Raw genomic sequence first — 22,960 nt, forward strand, 5'->3', positions numbered from 1 at the left:
GATTCTAACGCATCGGGTATTCTAGAATATTTATGCATAGTGTATAGCACAGCCCACGCAGTACATTGCGCAGCCCACGCAGTACATTGCGCAGCCCACATAGTACATTGCGCAGCCCACGTAGTACATTGCGCAGCCCACGTAGTACATTGCGCAGCCCACGTAGTACATTGCGCAGCCCACGTAGTACATTGCGCAGCCCATCTTGTATATTGCGCAGCCCACGTGGTATATTGCGCAGCCCATGTTGTATATTGCGCAGCCCACGTTGTATATTGCGCAGCCCACGTATATAGCAATGTGGGAATGATATCCCTGTTAAAAAAAACAAAACAAAGAATTAAAATAAAAAATAGTTATATACTCACCTTCCGTTGGCGCCTGGATCCAGGAAGCGGTTACCGACGCTTGGGATCCACCGAAGCTCCGCCGAGCCGCTCGCGCCGGCCGCCATCTTCCATTCCCAGGATGCATTGCGAAATTACCCAGATGACTTAGCGGTCTCGCGAGACCGCTAAATCTTCTGGGTAATTTCGCAATGCATTGCCGGGAACGGAAGATGGTTGGCCGGCTCGGCGGAATACGGAGGGTGAGTATAGCAGGTTTTTTTTTTTTATTATTATTTTTAACATTACTTTTTTTACTATTGATGCCGCATAAGCAGCATCAATAGTAAAAAATTGGGGACACACAGGGTTAATAGCAGCGGCTACGGAATGCGTTACCCGCGGCATAACGCGGTCCGTTATCGCCAGCATTAACCCTGTGTGAGCGGTGGCCGGAGGGGAGTATGCGGGCGCCGGGCACTGAGTGCGGGGAGTAAGGAGCTGCCATTTTCTTCCGGACTGTGCGCGTCGCTGATTGGTCGTAGCAAAACGCCCACGACCATTGCCACGACCAATCAGCGACTTGGATTCCATGACAGACAGAGGCCGCGACCAATGAATATCCGTGACAGACAGACAGACAGACAGAAAGACGGAAGTACCCCTTAGACAATTATGTAGTAGATTTACTCTGTATGGGATTTAAGACCTTCATAAAAGCATACTGTGGACACTGTTCAGGACTAGTTTTGGGAACTATATAGTTCTAAAACTTGAGGACTATATAAAAATAATGTAACTGTTTTGTATTAAAATAAGCGACTTGCTTTATAAAAACTAATGACCTATTTCTTAATACTTTGTGTAACTTTATTTCTTTACTTGGGAAAAAAAAACCTGTCAATCATCCTCTACCAACATAATGTATATCCGTATTGTACTTGTGATTCCACGTTTTGGAATCGCTAGTTATGTAATTTTCATTCCTAAGTAGGTTTGAAAGAGAAGATACCATTTAACTACATTAATAATGCATCTGGCCCCATGTGTTCACTAATGCTGAATATTAATTGCATTTCTTATTCAAAGTGTTGGAGCGTAGATCTTAAGCGTAACCCAGAGACTTTTATTATGCGGTTATGGTTTGAGGGGTGCGGTTTTGAGAAACCTTTTTCCTTTTAAAATTCAACCCCACATATTAACCACACGTACACAGCTGGCAAACCACACGTAATGACAGATTTTATGGTTTTGCTGCAAAATAAAGTTCTTCTACAGATACCGACTTTTATTGATCTGGGAATTAGTTCAGCTTATTAATATATTGGTTCCGTTACACCATAGAAATAATTACAATTTTTTTTATCATTCCTTTTTCCTTACGGTATATTAATATAAACTGAACTATATTTCCCCTTGATTGTGATCAGCAATAATTCCTGCTAAAAGGTTGGAACACGACACCTTAAAGAGTAGCCGTCATTTTATTATTAGTTGCTTGTTTTTTGTTTTTTTTTATAAATCATTAGTAATCATAAAAGTAAGAAACTTGGTAAATCTGCTTCTTTCTCCTCCTGGACTGATCATTAATTCTCAAAAGTCTCAATTCATGGGTAAAAATCTGTCTTCAGTGAATACAGACTTTCCCATTACCAAGATAGGACATGACCGTTGGTACTCATAAAGTTCTATGGAGATCTGTAATGTGTGTGTGTCTGCCTTTAGACCTTCCCTGCTGCATAGAATGTTATAAGCACCAACCATCTCCTATCTTAGTAATGAGAAAACCTGTCATCATTGAATATAGATTTTACCCATGATTTGAGAATGAAACATCAGTCCAGGAGAAGAAATGAGCAGCTTTATCTCGCTTATTTTCCTGTGTACTATTCATTTATGAAATAAAAATTAAAATGACGCGTACACTTTAAAGGGAATTTGTCTGCAGGCTTTTGCTATGTAATCTGAAGACTGCTTGCTATAGGGGTTAGATGCCTCTCTTATCAAGCACCTTCTGTCGTTTATTTGCAATATTGCTTTAGCATCAGGAGGTTATCATTGCTCAGACACAGTGGCTGGTAGTCAGACACACCCCCTTCTGTGATATGCAGCTCACTGTCTATGCACTTTGTTTACAGAGAGGCTGGTGTGGGTGGAGCTAGCTTTCTTAGCTCTGCTGCATTTCTAAATCTAAAAACTCTTGTCAGTACGGCTGCACCCAGTAGTCTAAGTTATACATCGTTGAAATCAGGGTCTCTTTGCATGCATCATGCTGCTCTCAGATGGGGTAGCAAAAACCTGATGACAGATTCCATTTTGGGGCAGTTTAAAAAAAAAAGTATATTTGGGCGCCTGTATTATGGATACAAGTTCTGACCTCACTGGGTTTAAGGACCCAAACTTACATCCTTATGGCGATGTATACTATTTTTTAGAGGGAAAACCTCTTTAAGATTTAATCTGTGAAGATCTGAACCCCAAGATACTTGCCTATCATGACCATGACTGGGGCTGAATAGGCAGCAAGGGATGGCCATATCTCTTGTTTCCATTTAAAAAAAAAAAAAAACAACAACAAAAAAACAAAACAGAAAAGTAGTGATAGGAGGAGAATAGAGATGGATAGAGATAGCAAGTAAATTGTGACCTTGCTTAATCTGTCAGGGTCTACCATTCTATTGCTATTTTTTAATCCTTTTATGTTCAAGTCCAAAAAACACCCATATCGTGCCCAATTATATGTGACTGCTGGTGCAGTTCCCATCAGTATCCAGTATCCCTGAATTGATGGTTTTGAGTTTCTACTCGCTCCTAGGACTTTACAAGGTGATAGCATGTTTATTGCGGATGATAGGAAGTTTAATTTCACCTTCTAATGTCCTGTCTCTTAATCCTCCACACTGCAGCCATATGTTGAGCTATCAGGCACCATGACGGCTGTGTTAATGTTCTCTATAGCATAAACAGCTGCTCGACACCGTGCATATATACTGTAGATGTAGCACAATACACCTGTCCTGCTTTATATGCATTACATCATTTGCATTATCTCAGTAAAAATATAATAAAAAAGCAGCCCGAATGGGATATTTTTGTAATGATAATATGTACAGCAATGTAATTTATCCTCTATAAATTGTCCTTGCAAAGTAGTTGCGAGTAGTAATCCACATACACTGTGCACATGAGTTGTAGTTAAACAATTGAGCCGCCATAACCTGTCATAGATAATAGCACAGTCACCTCATTACCCCTGGCCATCAAGTGATCACATTCATGACAAAACTGGAAGGTTCAAAAAAGACCTATAACCTCTTCGAAAACTTTGTGAAGTTAAAGGAGGCCAAAAAGTAACCACCTTTATCAAATATATGGGATAAAAGGAAAATTAATCCTTTTTAATTTAGTGATAAAGGTTCTGGCCCTTTAAGTAAGTGCAAGATACCACTGTGTGGGTGGCAGTGCATGATGAAAGGGACTGGGAGTGTGCAAAATGCAAAACAGTGGAGGTCTGTGAAGCTCTTTAACATCATAATGAATGTTACTGTATAAGAAGCAAAGCAAAGAGCAGCAAGAACAGAGGTAAACCCTGCCACAGCTTTCTTTCCAGTGCGAAGTGCACAATTGGCTGTGTGTGGTATGCAGTTAAAGACTCAGATTAATTCATTGCAAGCAACAATGTCCTCCTCTAGAACATTTACCTTCTATAGGCAGCTATGTCCTTCTCTAGAAGATTAACCTTTTATAAGCACCTATATCCTATTCAAGAAGATTAACCTTTTTATAAACGGCTACCTTATTTCCTCCTCTAGAACATTTACTTTTTATAAGCAGCTATGTCCTCCTCTAGAAGATTAACCTTTTTTTGTAAGCAGCTACCTTATATCCTCCTCTAGAACATTAACATTTAATAAGCAGCTATATTCTCCCCTAGAAGATTATCCTTGTATAAGTTTTAAAAGCAGCTATGTCCTCCTCTAGAACATTAACCTTTTATAAGCAGCTATATCCTCCTCAAGAAGATTAACCTTTTAGAAGCAGTTATGTCCTCCTCTTTTGTACTAACTCTTTGGACTCAGCTGTATTCACCTCCTTATTCTGGGCTGCATAATATCCATAGCCATAATAATATCTTATTACGTGTATCATAAATACCCATATTCTGTAAAAAGTAAAGTTTAGGCTCTTGGTGGGAGATCCGGAAATGGTTTGCCTGGTTTGCATCTTGCTGATTCGCTGAACATTAGATTACATTTGTGAATTAATTCACCATGTTTGTACTTCACTTTCAGTGAATTTATGAGAAAAATGGGTGAATCAATTCTGTCATTACGTTCTATAGTGCAATTAGTTGGCAAAACAGTAAAAAAAAGACTAAACCCACAAGGCTCTTTGTATATAATAAGCTCCTCCCTTCACAGTTTTTATCACCTAAAAAAAGAGAATCTCAACATATTTTTGCTCACTTTGTTAAAGTGGAAGTGAAACCTGCATCCCTCTAACGCTGACACATATTTGAGAAAAGTCTTCTGATTTAATCTACCGTCACTTTAAATGTTTTCTCAGAACTGATAAGTTCTCTTTAAATGATGGGTCCAGAAATATAGTAAAGAACTGTTCCCTGTAAAATTCCCTAAAAAGACAATGGGGAACTGCCTTCAGTTAGAGAAATGCAAGACGTGAGAAGGCTTCTTTACTGTAAGAGCAGTGAAGCTGAGGAATATTCAGCTCAGGAATTTATTTTACCAGCAACAATTGATAAGGGCAAAAAAGGCTTAGGTGGATTCATTCCTAGAATACGTTTGTCTTTTTGGGCATAAAAGTATTTACATTGTGGTTTCGCAAAACAATGAAAAATTAATACAAATGTAGAGAATCCTTATCGGAGTGTCAATCCAGCCTGATCGCCTCTTGGGTTCTGGAAAAAGGGTTTTCTATCCTATAAGCGCAGATTGGATCATGCCTTATGGGGTAAATTCCCAGCTGCTGGATCATCTATGTCCTATCCCACCCTTGGCTGAACTTTTTGGTCAGCTTCTTAACATAAGTTCTCTTAGTTGTTGTTGGACTTCAGTATAGTAGCAGCTTGTACCGTATCTTTGTGGACGAATTAAATAAAAACTTTCTTCGGTACATTGGATGAGCAACTAAATCTCTTCTGTACTCATAAGGGGCTATTATTTACTCGCCAGCTACGTGATGCCAAGATCTTCCACCAACTATGTACAATCACATAGGTCCTGGTCTCCAGGGGGATCACAGCTTAATTTTCCCTATCTCGGCTTCTTGCACACTTGGTACAGTTTCATAGGAATCCAATAACCCTAAGTGCTGTACGTTTCAAGAATATTAGAGGAAAGTGGATTATCTGGAGGAAAAACACAGATATAAAGAAAATAAACACGGAACATAAAACGCCCATCGAGATGATGGATTAGTTGACCAAGCAGAGATGAACCAGATACCTGGGGATCATCTGACTATCTAATATCAATATTGCCGGGACAGTTTATTTCATTTTATGTTCTTGTTTTTATAGTGATTTGTAATAAATTGCCACCGACTTGACCTTGGAATTGGCTATGGTGACTTTTGATGATTCTAAGGATGGCCATACTGTTGGCTGAAAGATCGTTCTGCTGACAGTCATCTCAGTTGACAATCCCATACACAGAAGCGCTCGTTCGGCCAAGCGCTTCTGTGTTCTCTATGAGAAAGCCACCGGCAGACATGATGGCCGGCAGCTTATCTCAGGAGAACAATGTGACCAGCAGTCCAAAATCAGACGTGTCTGATCAACATCACTCCCAACCATCAGTTGGCTGGTGCCCCCATGCACATTAGACTGGCGTCCGAACCTGTCGATATATTGGCGGATTAAACCGTCATAAGTCTAATTTAAATTTTAAAAAATGCATGTTTAGTTAGGATATATAAATAAATGTTGAAATGTGAATACCCTTATAATATTTAAAGTGATGTGCCCATGGTGTGGTATTTAAGTCTCACGCAACACTTTTTCTTTCAGTTATGGAGTCTGCAGAGAGGATAACATCAACCCCATCGTCAGTGACTTCTTCCTCACCTTCCACCCCATCTGTAGCATCAGTGGTGACTAAAGGAGGCCTGCCCACAGGAGTCACCCCTCTGAGCTCCTCAATTACGGCTTGTGGTAAACATTTTATTTTATTTTTTTTAGCATAATATCATATTTTGGTCCAAAATGCTGTACTGACTAATTTCCTCATATATTTTTATACCAGTTTTTCTTATGCAAAGCTCCGATTATTTTATTTTTTTGGCTTATAAACCCTGCCCACCACCTGTTAAGATCATAATAATGGGGTTCTGGCAACCCCTTTAAAGTGTTTTATACTTGTCCCACGCTGTATGTAAATTGCACGGTCTGGTCCGATGGTTATCTCCACATTGTGATCAGCGCCGCCCCGGCCCCTTTGAACGCCGCCTCTTCTGAATTCATTTAAGTGGCTAACGTCTATCCTTCATGCCTGAAGTCTCGTGCCTGTGCAGTGGAAACGGAGAGTTGTACAGTCGCGTCTCACTAAGCCCTATTGAACAGCCAGTGATTCCACTGTGCAGATGCGAGACTTTGGGCGCTACATGGATGACTGAGAGATTTCATCCACGTACAAGTACTTAGAAGAGGTGGCGTTTGAAGACACCGGGGCAGCGCTGATCACAATTTGAATTCAAAAATCTTGAAAACCCTAAAAAAAACAACGGGTTTTTCTGAAAAATGCAGTGTGTGAATCCAAACTAAAGTTTTTTTTGTTGCAGCTAGACCTGTAATCTATAATTGGATAAGGACTTAGGTATCAGTCCTTATTTCAGCACCTGGGCTTTGACATTACTGACTGCCCATATGTTAAGTGTTCTCCTAGAAATAGAAAAAATAAATAACTGGAGGGAATGTCATTATAATGAATATTCATAAATACATTTAATTAACAAATCATAATTATTTTCTCTGGGCAGGTAATCACTATAGAAATGGTCATCTTGTCACACTGACAATAACCTGTCTTACAATTTCACTACACGTCAGGAGCCAGTGAACATGTACAGTAAGAAGCTCCTTTCAGTAGCTTGGAGATACCTATACCATGTATTGTCCTTCAGAATGACAGTATGGATAGCAGTGTGAGTAACTTCTTCTTACCTCAGCACGCTCGGTATGTCCAGCATTAGATCAGATAGACAGGGTGGACAGCAGTGTGAACAGCCTCTTCTCTCCTCATCACCCTGGTATGTCCAGTATCAAATCAGATATACAGGGAGGACAGCAGTGTGAGCAGCCTCTTCTTATCTCCGAACTCCTGATATCTCCATTATTAGATCATATAGAGAGGGTGGGCAGCAGTGTTAGCAGCCTCTTCTTACCTCATTACTCTTGGTACCTCTAGTATTAGATCAAATAACCAGAGTGGACAGTAGTGTGAGAAGTCTCTTCCTACATCAGCACCTTCTGATATTTCCAGTAGTAGATCAGATACCCAGGGTGGACAGCAGTGTGAGCAGCCTCTTCTTACCTCAGCACTTCTGGTATCTCCAGCATTAGATCAGGTTGACAGGGGGCAGTATTGTGTAAGCAGCCTCTTCTTACCTCACCACTCTTGTTATCTCCAGTATTAGATCAGATAGACAGGGTGGACAGCGGTGTGAGCAGCCTCTTCTTATCTCAGCACCCCTGGTATCTCCAGTATTAGATCAGATAGACAGGGTAGACAGCGGTGTGAGCAGCCTCTTCGTACCTCAGCACCCCTGGTATCTCCAGTATTCGATCAGATAGACAGGGTGGACAGCAGTGTGAGCAGCCTCTTCTTATCTCATCACTCCTGATATCTCCAGTATTAGATCAGATAGACAGGGTGGACAGCAGTGTGAGCAGCCTCTTCTTATCTCAGCACTCCTGGTATCTCCAGTATTAGATCAGATAGACAGGGTGGACAGCAGTGTGAGCAGCCTCTTCTTACCTCAGCACCATTGGTATATCCAGTATTAGATCAGATAGACAGGGTGGACAGCAGTGTGAACAGCCTCTTCTTACCTCATCACCCCTGGTATCTCCAGTATTCGATCAGATAGACAGGGTGGACAGCAGTGTGAGCAGCCTCTTCTTACCTCAGCACCCCTGGAATCTCCAGTATTAGATCAGATAGACAGTGTGGACAGCAGTGTGAGCAGCCTCTTCTTACCTCAGCACCATTGGTATATCCAGTATTAGATCAGATAGACAGGGTGAATAGCCGTGTGAGCAGTCTCTTATTTCCTCAGCACCCCTTATATCTCCAGTATTAGCTCATACAGGGTGGGCAGCAGTGTGAGCAACCTCTTCTTACATCAGCACCCCTGGTATCTCCAGTATTAGATCTCATGGGTGATAAAGAGAGAGGCAGAGCTTCCTGACATACAGACTCTTTTGCACATGTCCTACCAACATTCTAGGACCAGATTCCATCAGTGTAACAAGATGGCAGCCATTTCAATTCTATAGTGACTGCTTCCATTGTCGGAATGACCGTCATCTGCTAATTAAAGGCATTTAGAAATGTATTTATAATGACATTTCCTTTTCTTATTTTTTTCTCTATTCCCGGAGAACCCCTTTAATTCAACCATGTTTGAAATCCCAAAGAAAACTGCATAAATGAAATAACTGTAACATATTAGATAATAAGCGATCGCTATGTTTCTTTTGTACCGTACGTTTTTACTTCTGAATGGTTTTATAGATCTCATCTATCACACAAGGCCGTCTATTCTTCATTATTTACCACTATTTATGTACATTTTTGTGCGTGCGCCGCCTGCTCACAGTGACATTTCAGAAGGGAATAAGTCTCATCAACACTACTGGAAAAACAGTATTTAAAATGTCAGCTTTCTGCTAGAACATTAATCATGAGCTTAATATACCTATTGAGATCGAAACTCTGCCCACAGGAATGTGTTTCATCGGGGATTATGGAGTATCTCAATAGTTACATTTAAATATAGACGTTTCTGAAATGGAGCGCCTGGAATGACTAAATGAAATGCATTAAACATTACCGTGTTTAATAAAATTTCCTAAAGTGTTTAAAGGGAAAGCTTTTCTATGCTCCTCTCATATTTCATAGCTTGGAGGGCTCTCATAATGGAAAGCCTAAGAGATACTACTCCTGCCGTACAAAACTAAAATGGCTGATAACAGAGATCAATAGTTAGCACTAAACTGGATATTAAGAAGTTATGTGACTTTAAAAGTACTTTTGGGGGAAAAAAATCACTCTATTTTGCAGTTTCTGCAAAGAAAAGGACTCGTTTAGAAATCCAGATATGTTTTCGGAAACGTATGAATTGGGATTTGTTAAAGGGGTTGTCCTCTACTGGACAACAACTTCTTAAAGGGGTTATCCAGGACTATATTCCTTTTTTGAGGAAGGAACCTCAGCACCACAAAAGAAAATGAGACTGTAGGTTTTGCTGCAGTGATAGTTTATTATGATCCGGACACGAGTCGAAAAGAGATGTGGTCCAATGTTTTGTCGCGGAGCGGTCTTTGTCAAGGACATCTGTTGCGGGTGCAGGTAGGCAGAGATCTAGTTGAGCAATAAAGTAAATCGTAAGATCTCTTTCATGTTAAGGAGTGACTTGTGTAGAGCAGGAACTGGGAATCAGGAAATGCGGCAAGCAGGGTATAAGCCGTATATAAATTTTTTACTAAGGGTCTAAGAACTACCAGGCAGGTAGTTGCTACCTACCTGCCTGTTCTGCAAAATGCTGAGCTTTGCCGGCACAGAGCTGCCACAGAGCGTTCCTGCCGGCAATTCTGCCGCTTCTGCTGATGTCACGTCGACAGAGCAGCTGCTTCTTTTCCGCTCTGCTCTGTTGATCAGGCAGAACTACCAGTCATGCTGATTGACAGCTGGCTCCCTGCTGCCTAACTGCAGGGAGCCAGCTGTCAATCAACATGACGCTGGTAATCACAGTCAGCAAAGCAGCTCTTCCTCTTCCGAGCTGCTCTGTTGACATGGAACATGTTGGAGCGTGATCACACTGGCAATTAAACAGACAAAACCTAAGAAAGAAACCAAATGAACATACATCCTTCTGTAAGTAAGTAAAAAGCACCAGTGCATATGAATAACATAGGGTACATAGTAAACACTGTCTATGATCAAAAGAACTATAAGGCTATTTGCACAACTGAGAAAAGAGGTGCAGAATTTTCTGCACAAAATCCGCAGCTCCTGGCAGAATCCGCAGCCACGGATTTGCCCCTGATTTTGTTCGGTTTTTATGCGGAATTTCTGCGGATTTTGTGCGGATTTTCTGCGTTTTTTGCCACTGCGGATTTTTAACATGGAGGGGTGCAGAAACGCTGCAGATCCGCACAAAAGAAGTGACATGCACTTCGTTAAAATCCGCAGCAATTCCGCACTGATTTTTCTGCACTGTCTGCACATATCATTATACTGTACAGGGGTTGGACAAAATAATGGAAATATCAACAAAAGTTAGTTTAATCTGGTATAGGTCCACCTTTTGCGGCGATTATAGCCTCAATTCTCCGAGGTATGGATTCATACAAGGTTTGAATTGTTTCCAAAGGAATTTTAGCCCATTCTGCAGTTAAAACACCCTCCAGTTCTTTGAGCGACGATGGCAGCGGAAATCAACGTCTAACTTGAATCTCTAAAATCGACCATAAATTCTCAATAATGTTGAGGTCTGGGGATTGTGGGGGCCAGATGAGATGGTCAACTTCATTAGAATGTTCCTCGTGCCATGCTTTAACGATTCTAGCTGTATGAATTGGCGCATTATCATCCTGAAAGATGGCGTTCCCCTCCAGGAACAGTGCTTGAACCATTGGATGCACTTGGTCGCCCAAAATGCCTAAATAATCTCGGCTGTTAATTCTTCCATGAAGGGACATCATTGGCCCGGCGGATCTCCATGAAATAGCACCCCAGATCATCACAGAACCTCCGCCATGTTTTACGGTTGGGAGAAGGCTGTCTGGATGGAATGCTTCTTTCAGCTGTCTCCAAACGTACACTCGGCCGGAGGTCGGAAATAGGGTAAACGATGATTCGTCTGAGAATATCACATGCTTCTACTTCTCGAGGGACCAATTCTGGAGGTTTCTACACCACTCTAAACGCTTGGAAACATTTGTCACTGAGAGCAGCGGTTTTCTAATTGCAGCTCTTCCGTGGAATCCAGATTTGTGCAGCTCCCGATGAACAGTTTTCGTGGAAACTGGGTTCTGTAGGTGTTCATTGAGCTCAGCAGTGATTTTCGGAGCCGTGGTCTTGCGATCCTCTCTCACAATTCGCTTTAGAGTCCGACGGTCTCTCTCAGTCAACTTTGACTTTCGGCCGGACCTGTGCTTTGCTGCGGACGTTTTTCCTTCTCTTTCAAATGCAGTCATTACTTTGGAGACAGTACCCCTTGACACGCCAAGCATTCGGGCACTTTCTGTTACACTAGCGCCTGCCATACGAGCACCAACAATTTGGCCTCTTTGAAAATCCGAGAGGTCTGCCATTGGTATCAGGTTCTCATCAATGTTACTACAATTATGCAAAACAAACAGTTAATTTACATACACATATCACTTAACACAAATAATCAACTACAAAACATTACCATATGTCACGGTTTGCATGTTTATAACATGTTCGAAGATTATTATGCCAAAATGTTAGGTGTTTCCATTATTTTGTCCAACCCCTGTACATCAGTGCGGATCTGCCGCGCCGCGTTTCTGTGCGGAAAAATCCACTGTGGATCCACAGCAAATCCGCATCGTGTGCACATACCCTAAAAGCCATCCCACCTGCGCCAAGGTGACCCAGTTAGGACGGCCCTAACCTCTAGTATTAAAACCTTACCATCTGTCAAAAATGACCCAATGTGAATACGGTCCGAGAAGGACCAGGGCCCAACTCTGGACACCCAGCAATGGGAAGCTATATTAATATAATGTCCTGCTCAAAGGAAGTGAGACCATGCCCTTGCATGCACTGGGTGCAAGAACCTGAAGAGAAACTGAAGGAAATGAACTGGGGTATAAGTTGCTATACATGGAATATGTAGGAGCATGTTCACAATGGTCATTAAACAGACAAAACCTAAGATAGAAACTGAAACTGAGCCGAAGCCGCCCCTATGACTGGAAGCCAAACGCTGCCGGGAGAAATAAAGTTAATTTTCTCCCGTCAGTGGGGCTCTCCGTGTCTGAACACTATTATCCTGCAGATTAACTCCATAGCTGCATGTTAGTAGCATTATTTTACATGACAGGTTTCTTTTAAAGAGGACTAACCTAATAAGAATAAGTCATCAATCTGACACCCGACACCTCCACTTATTAGTTGAAAATAGCTCTAGAAGCAGCAGAGACTATGCAATGTACCGGCGGAAAACCGCAGCTCCATACACCGCATAGTGGTCGCTGCTGAGTACTGCGCTTTATCTCCTACTCAAGTGAAACCATACTCGGCAGCGTCCACTAAGCAATGTACAGAGTCAGCTCTGTTCTTCCCCAAACATTGCTTAGCTTCAGCCGCTGTTGGTGACGTTTTCAGCTTTATAGGGGTACATCGTGTCTGATCATATTGATGCCCAATCCAATCTATAGGCCATCTATATGTCAGTCTCGGACAACCCCTTTAAGAATAACTGCAATCAGCATAACTTTAATATGACGGTGGCTTCAAAATCTACCTCTGAGCCGCTGATTTCAGATTTCTGTTCTATACGGTTTTCAGTTCTGTATTTTTGGTTTTCGTTCTGTTTTTTTTTCCCGCTATTCTTATTACCATAAAAGCCAATTTATTTACTCTCAAAGGACATTTTAGTGACAGAAGAAGAACCGTTTAGTAAAGATCTCGGCATTTTATTGACGTGTTATTAAACGATTACATCATTAAACGGCAACGATGTACGTAGTACTAATTTCGGAAAAGCAAACCTTCTTTCTGCATCCTTCTGTTTTAATGCAAAAAAAAAAAGTGGTTTGGCACAACCCCGAGCACAGTGGTATTTGTATAGTGTTGCCAGAGCACCATGTAAGCAATTCTGTCTGCTGGGTTTTTTTTTTTGCTTTCTATTCAAGGAAGCAGGTTAGCAGAAAAAAAAATATCCATATCCAGAGTCTTTTTTACTTACATGTGCAAAGTGCTTACTGATGTCAGCAGAAGTCCTTAATGGAAATGGCCATTAATATACATTCTCCCCGCACAGGAAGAACAGCATAAATTCACTTAGTGTCACTGAGGAAACAAGCTTTCTGTCACAGGCTTAAATGTATGTTTTATCCTATATATATTTATTCCTGCATTTGGTGATTCTGGGAACTAAAGACATTTAAAAATAAAAGTGATAATTTAAAGGAACATTCCACATGGAAATGAATAAGAGAAAATGAAAATTAGTTACCTAATAATCAGTCTAGAAGACTATTTGCAAGGTTTGCAAGGCTCTAATAGTGTCTTGTAAAAATCCAGGAAAAAAAATCAAGGTCTTTTTCTGTCTGCCACATAATCTGAGAGCAGCATAATACAGTGAGAGAGAGAGATCTTGGTTTCCGTGATGTGCCACTTATTGGCCTCCCTGTTGTAGTTTTAATAAAAATCACAGTTTTATCAGCAGAAGATTATCCTTAGAACTATGCATAATCCCGCCCTCATCACTGATTGGTAGATTTTCTGCCAATGCACAGTGTACACAGAAAGCAGCCAATCGGTGGTGTGGGCGGGGTTATACAGAGCTCAGCATTCAAGAGAACTGTTAGATCTGCAGCAGAGAAAACTGTGATTTTTATCATAACTGCTGTAAGCAGCCCAGTAAGTGATACTTTGATGCAATCAGTGTCTTCATCCCTACATCATGCTGCTATTTAATGGGGATAGGAAAAACCTGGTGTAAAAATAGATTTATGAAAACAAATTAAAACAATGTTTATTTTTTAAAGGAATGGTAGTCAAGCATGATTTCTTATGCCTTAGTGCATGTTCCTTAAAATGTATTCAGAATTCAATGGAAAATAAAGGCTACATTACTGGCATTCTGGCCTTGGTTGTGAAAGGATACTGTGTGACTGTGCCTGGCACTGCAGATCCAGGCACTGCCATGGTCATAGGATACAGTAAAGAGGGGGCAGAGTGCTGTACCGCTCTGCCCATTCTTGGGGTAAAGGAGAACCCTAGTCCTTGTCGAGCGTGGTAGGCATGACGGATTTGGTATATCTAGTTCAGTGCTTTCCTATCCCTTTAAGGTTATTTAGAAATCAGTAGAAAATGAAGGATATGTAGCTTTCAATGTAGTTGTCTGAAAAGAATGCAATCTACATTACAGCTATAAGCGATAACACACAGGCAGGCGTCATTGAGGGTCCTTCAGGAGACCAAAAAATGTAAAACATCATTTAGTCACCAGTGTATTTGTATAGAACGAAGCGAGAAGGTATGAAGGCACGAAGGCACGCCGGGTGTCAGCCGGGAACAGGTGGAACCTGAAAATGATGAGGATTTAATGATATATTTATATGGAGTTATTTAAAGATTAAAGCTGACATCCAGCACACAAGAAAGGTGCAGAGCGCCTTAGAGGGGTTCTCCTGGAATGTGTAATTATGGATGAAATAACTCGGAATTCTGTGATATATTTTAATATCAAAGATAACCAGTTGCAAGGATGGGTTAAGAAGAGATGGTGAATTGCTTTTTTTTTTTTTTTTCCCATCTTTGGTGAACTTATAATACGCATCCTAAAAAATACTTGCCAACTTTTAGGAATCGATAGTTCAGGTACAGACGACCGCCTTGTATTCTCTCAGCCAAGAAAATCAGGTCAATTATGCAAATCGCAGTCTGATCTGAGTTTAATCAGAGTGTGATCCCTTCTCTCTTGGATGAGGAAGAGATTGATAAAATATGTTGTCAGTCTATGGAAATCGGACTACACTCAGATGTCATCCGAGTGCAGTTCAATGGTCTCCACAGACTCTTTGACTTGCATGGCCGAGTGCAAGGCGAATATCAGATCAAACTTGGGCATGCAGCGATATTTTTTCTCGGACAGACTTGATTCAAGGAAAATCTCTGACATGTGCACGGCCTCATAGTTTTGTCGGATTGCACCCAGTCCGAAAATACGGACATGTGCACGAGCCCTAAAGCTGAAAATATTCCCCATAGTCACTCCACTATTTAATTTCACACCCTGTCCATGCCTCTTCTATCTTCTCTTAAAGAAGCTCTCCTCCTCCCATAAAAATTTGTATCCAATATCCTTCCTCAAACTGAACAGACCTCTTGTCCATACAATGGCTGCTTGTGGAGGAACATGTGACCAAACCGGTTCACCTGCCTCCTCCAATTAAAAAACAGCTGTCTCACTTGGAGTGTTTTTTTCATTGGAGGAGGCTGATGGTCAGGTCGGGTCACATGCTCCTTCATTATAGGCTATTTTGAGGGTAGGAAAGTTGTGCAATCTCTTTGGAAAGAGCAAGAGGCGTAATGATTTGGTGTCCGTGGTCCTGTCGTGCAGAGGGGACCTCCGACGACAGTGCTAATTTCACCTGTATATGCATCCTTGAAACGCACAGCTGATATGTATTGTGGTGCAGAGACCCGCCGGCTCCCTGCACTGCAATACAAGCTGCCAGTCAAACAGAGGCCGGCAGCAGACGTCAGCTTGGCCGGTGATGGGAGGCGCATGGCAGTGACGTCATGCATTGCCGTGCCTTCACACCGAAGTCCGCTACCAGCTTCTGTGACGGCTATAGAGGAGGATGCGGCACATCCTGGGAGTGGGGGAAGGTAAGCATAATTGTTTGTTTCTTTTTAAAATGTGCTGGAGAAGACCAGAAATGGGCCAGAATGGAGATCATTATACCAGAAAGGGGCCCAGGATGGGGGGCATTATACCAGTAAGGGGCCCAGGATGGGGACATTATACCAGGAAGGAGCCCAAGATCAGGGACATTGTTATAGCATGGGGTCCAGGATGGCGGGCGTCATTAGTGTAAGGGCTCAGAGTGAGGGAAATTATTCTTGGAAGGGGCCAGGATGGGGACATTATTCCTAAAAGGGGCCATGGATAAGGGACATTATTACAGGAAGGGGCAGGATGTGGGACATTACATGGGTGCAAACACGCATGTATTTATAGGATGTAGAACATTACAAGGGCCCATTCATCTGACCAACGTGTAGTTAAGGAACCAGGCCTAAATTTCACCCTGGAGCCCACTGGATTCTATTTATACCACTGGCTATGCTGTAATACTTATATATTAGTACGTGGCGCAAAATCACGTACCCAACATATTTTTTTTATAAATAAAGATAAAATGAACAATCCTTTTAGTGTGACGGATGTGGGTGAGGTGTTTCCTGGTATGATGATGTATTGCATTGCTCTGGAAGGTTCTTCTCCTTTAAATAGCCGCCCCCAGGATGGAGATAATTACCTGCATTGTGGGGGAGGCATGTTATCAGTTCAGTGTAGAAGTCATTTTGCAGACTGTCCTGCTTTGTCTAGGACACTGACATTTTGGTGGAGTAATAAGTGATTGCTTTGTGATCTAAAGCTGATTTCCTCAGCAGGATTGGGAGATAAACCTGATCTGTCTTTTCTGGTACACGTCTTGGCTCACTGTACCGTATTCATCTTTACACCAACAAATAATTTATGAGTTGACAAAGGAGAGATTCTTTCATGCAATGCAGCCAAAGTGACCTCGAATCCTCACTCCGGTATAGCATTTAATGGTCCTGCATTTCGCCGGTAGAAGTGTTTGTAGCAGATGCAGTTCACCTTTAAAGTAACACGATATTTGTATCCTCTGTGAAAAATTGATGTTTTCTCGTCCTTTAGCTCCTTCAAGTGACTGCATATCGGCTAATTAAGTATACGCGTATGACTAATGATGCCATTTAAATTCTATACACATAAAGATCAAAGCAAACCGGCAACTTATTTGTGACAAATTGTGATAGAGCGGGGGAAATGCTGGAAAATGCAACACAACCTACAAATTCATTTATTTTTGAGGAATGGGATATAGATGATATCTGAGCGGGAAACCCAATGGTTTACAGACCCTTATTGTGTGCATTGTATATATAATATATTTATAGACATACACATGTACTGTACCTGTGTGCTATGTACATTGGAGACCTCTATTTTAATAATACAGCGCCAAGAAACGTTTATTGGAATGAATGGACTGTCCATTTAGGCTATGTGCACACCATGCGGATTTGCTGTGGATCCGGCGGATTTTTCCATGCAGAAATGCTGCAGATCCGCACTGTGATATACAGTATAATGTTATTCAATGGGGAAAAAAAAAGCTGTGCGGAAAAATCAGTGTGGAATTGCTGCGGATTTCAAAGAAGTGCATGTCACTTCTTTTGTGCGGATCTGCAGCGTTTTTGCACCCCTCCATGTTAAAATTCCACAGTGGCAAAAAATGCAAAAATCCGCATAAAAACCGCGGCAAATCCGCGGTGCGGATTCTGCCAGGAGATGCGGATATTGTGCAGAAAATTCTGCACCTCTTTTCCTACGTGTGCACATAGCCTTAAAGAGAATGTGTCCCACTGTTTATATCAAGAGTATATGTTAAAGTAATGTTATGTAATTGTTATATATATGTGTGTGTATATATACATACATATATATATATATATATATATATATATATATATATATATATATATATATATATATATATATATATATATATATATATAATTTTGGATGGTGGCCCGATTCTAATGGGTATTCTAGAATATGCATGTCCACGTAATATATTGCCCAGTTATGTGGTATATTGCCCTGTGACGTAGTGTGTGTGTGTGCATATATGTATGTGTGTGTATATATATATATATATATATATATATATATATATATATATATATATATATATATATATATATATATATATATATATATATGCACTCACTGGCCACTTTATTAGGTACACCTGTCCAACTTCTTGTTAACACTTAATTTCTAATCAGCCAATCACATGGCGGCAACTCAGTGCATTTAGGCATGTAGACATGGTCAAGACAATCTCCTGCAGTTCAAACCGAGCATCAGTATGGGGAAGAAAGGTGATTTGAGTGCCTTTGAACGTGGCATGGTTGTTGGTGCCAGAAGGGCTGGTCTGAGTATTTCAGAAACTGCTGATCTACTGGGATTTTCACGCACAACCATCTCTAGGGTTTACAGAGAATGGTCCGAAAAAGAAAAAAAATCCAGTGAGCGGCAGTTCTGTGGGCGGAAATGCCTTGTTGATGCCAGAGGTCAGAGGAGAATGGGCAGACTGGTTCGAGCTGATAGAAAGGCAACAGTGACTCAAATCGCCACCCGTTACAACCAAGGTAGGCCTAAGAGCATCTCTGAACGCACGGTGCGTCGAACTTTGAGGCAGATGGGCTACAGCAGCAGAAGACCACACCGGGTACCACTCCTTTCAGCTAAGAACAGGAAACTGAGGCTACAATTTGTACAAGCTCATCGAAATTGGACAGTAGAAGATTGGAAAAACGTTGCTTGGTCTGATGAGTCTCGATTTCTGCTGCGACATTCGGATGGTAGGGTCAGAATTTGGCGTAAACAACATGAAAGCATGGATCCATCCTGCCTTGTATGGAGCATCTTTGGGATGTGCAGCCGACAAATCTGCGGCAACTGTGTGATGCCATCATGTCAATATGGACCAAAATCTCTGAGGAATGCTTCCAGCACCTTGTTGAATCTATGCCACGAAGAATTGAGGCAGTTCTGAAGGCAAAAGGGGGTCCAACCCGTTACTAGCATGGTGTACCTAATAAAGTGGCCGGTGAGTGTATATATATATATATATATATATATATATATATATATATATATACTTTTATTTTTTCTTCATAAATGGAAAATAAGAAACTTAGCAATATATTGTCAGAGAAATCTGCTTCTTTCTCCTCTTGGCGTGATCTTCAGTGAATGCAAAGTTTCCCATTATTAACATAGAAAAATAACGGTTGGTGCTCATACAGTTCTATGGAGAACTGTAACTGTCGTTCCAGGAGAGCACGCAGCAGAATTTCTGTGTCTGTCTCCGACTCCTCCCTCCATAGAATCGTATTATCACCAACTATCGCCTCCTATCTCTTGCTTTGTGCCGAGGAGGGGTAACACCCCCGAAACACGTGTCTGCAAAGTGAGATTATGGGTTGGCTTTTATCCTAAGTCATGCGGCAAGGCTCTTTAAAAGGTCAATATTGACTTATAGGATCGCTACTTCCAATAGTTGGCGCTAGGGTTCAATTCCTCTTCCTCAATTTACATACTCCTATCTTAGTAATAGGAAAATCTGTCTTCACTGAATATAGAGATTTTACACATGAATTGAGAGTAAAAGAGTCTGGGAGGAGAAAGATTTCTCTGATTAAGATATATTGCAAACTTGTTTATTTTCCTATGTACTCCTATGTACTATTGATTTATCAAATAAAAATTAAAACAATTATTATGTTGTTACTATTTAAATAAAATAAAAAAATGTTTTTATTTTTCAAATTAATATCATTATTGAAATAAATAAAAACATGCAATTTTCACACAAGCTATTAGGCCTAATATTAGAATCCTAATTCTTGCTGGGCAAATGGACATTAGCAGCAATGGACTGTCCCAGATCCTACTGCATTTTAATGAAGTATTTAATGAGCATTGTGTCACTGTGCAGTGAGGGAGAATGGGTGAGCTGTGATCATCACCTACTGTGAATGCTGGGACCTATCTGTACATGGATAACAGACCATCCAAATGAATCCAGCATCATTTTTATTATGTTTCCCCCTTTTCACATGTAAAGCGCCATGGAATAAATGGTTCTTCTCTCACTATTGAGTGTTTGCTGCATTTCTTTTATGCAAGTTCCACCATATTTAGTGATTTATTTTTTTTTCTGTGCAGATGTGAATCTGTATTTTTTATGATTTTTTTTTAATAGTACAGAAAAGCTTTGATTCTGCGCTTAAAAATGCAATGTTATTTTATTTTTCACATGCGTTTTTTCAAGCTCCACATAGAAGCCTATAGAGAAAAAAAATCTCATAACCACAGTGTACAGCAGCGTCTTTGGATGCCCCGAGGGTGGAGATTTCATGAAATCGCATCCACTTTGCTTGGACATTTAGACCGTGGTCACATGTAGCATAAATGCTGAGTATTTTTTTATGCTTTTTTTTTTTTTTTTAAAGAAATTCTGCTGTGTTGAACTGTCAAAGCAAAGTGGATGTGATTTCATGAAAACTGCGCCCGCTGTGCTCCCAAGGACGCTGCTGAACTGTGCGGTTTTGGTGCTTTGTCCCCCCTCTCTCTTGTCTTTTAAGTGGAGCCTAGAAAAAAAACTGCAGATACTTCTTTTTTTTAAGTGCAGAATTAAAACTTTTCTGTACTATAAAAAAAAAAAAAAACACATTAAAAATGTGGCTTCACATCTGCACCAGAAATGCATCAAATAAGGGGGAGAAGGCATGTAGATTGTAAGCTCTCACGGGAAGGATCGTCTTATTTTACTTTAATTATTGATTACTTTGAATGTTGTTTCTTATGACTTGTATATGAACTGTTAAACTGCAAAGTGCTGCGGAATATGTTGGCGTTATATAAATAAAGATTATTATTATAAGACTTGTTATTGAGTAGTTTGGTGCGGACACTTACAGAACTGGGCACTGCATTCAGGGATCTTCTGCGCAGGCGCCAGCGACCACCGCTCCAGTGACCTCCAGTGTGCGCACCGATAAGGTGCTCTCCCCACTTCCTCTCTGTCATCGCCATGTACACATGGTTCCTAGAGATGATTGTGCAGGGAGGAAGTGGGGAGAGCATATTTTTGTCCATGATTTAGGTACGGGGCTATGTGGTCAGTTTATGGTACCCAACAAATAAGGTAAACGGGATTGTGGCTTTTCCAGCAAACAATCCAATTATTCTTCTGCAATATTAGCCTTGTGCTATTTTTGTAAGCCCTTTCTATACACCCAGTCATCTCGGATCATGATGCCATGCATTATAAAGGTTGGTCATATTCAGCAATCAGATGATTGCCGGTGAATGAGCTTCAGTCCCTCATTACAGTAATTTTACCTGCTTTTTTAAATTGCCGTCTTTACACAAGCGCAGACTTTTATATTGTGGCCACATGAAATTAGGAAGCTGTTTATTCATCTGTGTGAGGAAGTGCTCAGGGTGTGTACATCACCGCACCTCTGTGAGAATAAAACACAGCATATAATCGCTCGGATTAAAACATAGTTCTGTAATGGATGTGAATCTGGGAAGTTGCACAACAAGGTTCGCTTTCATTCTGAACCTGTGTGACGCTTCATATATCCCAGACAAGGCCTAATTACAGGAGCGTTACATTTATATGTATAAGTGTTTGTCTCCTGTCACTAAGTAAAAAAGTTACCAAGTACAATCACATCTTACCTGTTAGACGCTAACATATATAGGGGTCTATGTGGGGGCTCATACTGTGTATAGGGGCTGTATGAGGGCTCATACTGTATATAGGGGGCTATGTGAGAGCTCAGACTGTATATAGGAGGCTATATGAGGGCTCATACTGTATATAGAGGGACTGTAAAGGCTCACTATATATGAGGGACTGTGGAGACTTATACTGTACATGGGGAAGTGTGTGCAGGCTCATACTGTATATAGGGGGCTATGTGAGGGCTCATACTATATATAGGGGGTCACATACTGTATATAAGGGGTATGTGGGGATTCTATGTATATAAAGGGGCTATGTAGTAATAATAATAATGTGACATCTCATACTGTATGTAGGAGGCTCACACTGTATATTGGAGGCTATGTGAGGTTTCATATTGTATATAGAGGGACTGTGAGGGTTCACTGTATACAGGGAACTGTGTGGGGGTTATACTCTATATGGGGGACTGTGTGCGGGCTCATACTGTATGTAGGAGGCTATGTGAGGGCTCATACTGTATATAGGGGGCTATGTGAGGGCTCAGACTGTATATAGGAGGCTATATGAGGGCTCATACTGTATATAGAGGGACTGTGTAAAGGCTCACTGTATATGGGTGACTGTGTGGAGGCTTATACTGTACATAGGGAACTGTGTGCAGGCTCATACTGTATATAGGAGGCTATGTGAGGGCTCATACTATATATAAGGGGGCACATACTGTATGCAAGGGGTATGTGGGGACTCTGTATATAAAGGGGCTATTAACAGCTCATACTGTATGTAGGAGGCTCTTGTGCATGAAAATGAGGGTATCTAGCTCAGGAAACTGAGGACTAAGAACACTATACGTGTTCGAAACGCGTCCAGTTACTCAAGACATTCCTTCCTTCGGTATGCACCGGTTTGTCAAGCATCTTATTTTTTAACTTGTCCAAATAAAGACTTTTGATTTTATTTCCTGAGCTGGATACCTTCATTTTCATGCACAAGTACCTGGTGTCAAGCAGAGACTTTTCCATGCTCGGAAATCATGCCTGAAGAAGGAGCCACTGTGCTCTGAAAGCTTGCAAACATATTATTTTCTGGTTAGCCAATA

General features: G+C 41.1%; 1 protein-coding gene across 21 annotated transcripts in view; it reads left to right on the forward strand.

The window, feature by feature from the left end:
• Window positions 1-22,960, forward strand: part of BAZ2B (bromodomain adjacent to zinc finger domain 2B) — a 330,703-nt gene that overhangs the window by 206,199 nt on the left and 101,544 nt on the right. For 20 of the 21 annotated variants that reach the window (XM_077272878.1, XM_077272883.1, XM_077272879.1 and 17 more), the window contains one exon: window positions 6,355-6,498. In XM_077272878.1, the coding sequence (XP_077128993.1) occupies window positions 6,357-6,498 (142 nt within the window). In that variant the 5' untranslated portion in view covers window positions 6,355-6,356. Of the gene's footprint in view, window positions 1-6,354; window positions 6,499-7,469; window positions 7,488-22,960 lie in introns of those variants that run through there. The other variant, XM_077272887.1, reaches the window with a different exon arrangement.

The sequence above is a fragment of the Ranitomeya variabilis genome, chromosome 7 (genome assembly GCF_051348905.1).
Source record: "Ranitomeya variabilis isolate aRanVar5 chromosome 7, aRanVar5.hap1, whole genome shotgun sequence".
NCBI classification, from domain to species: Eukaryota; Metazoa; Chordata; class Amphibia; order Anura; family Dendrobatidae; genus Ranitomeya; species Ranitomeya variabilis.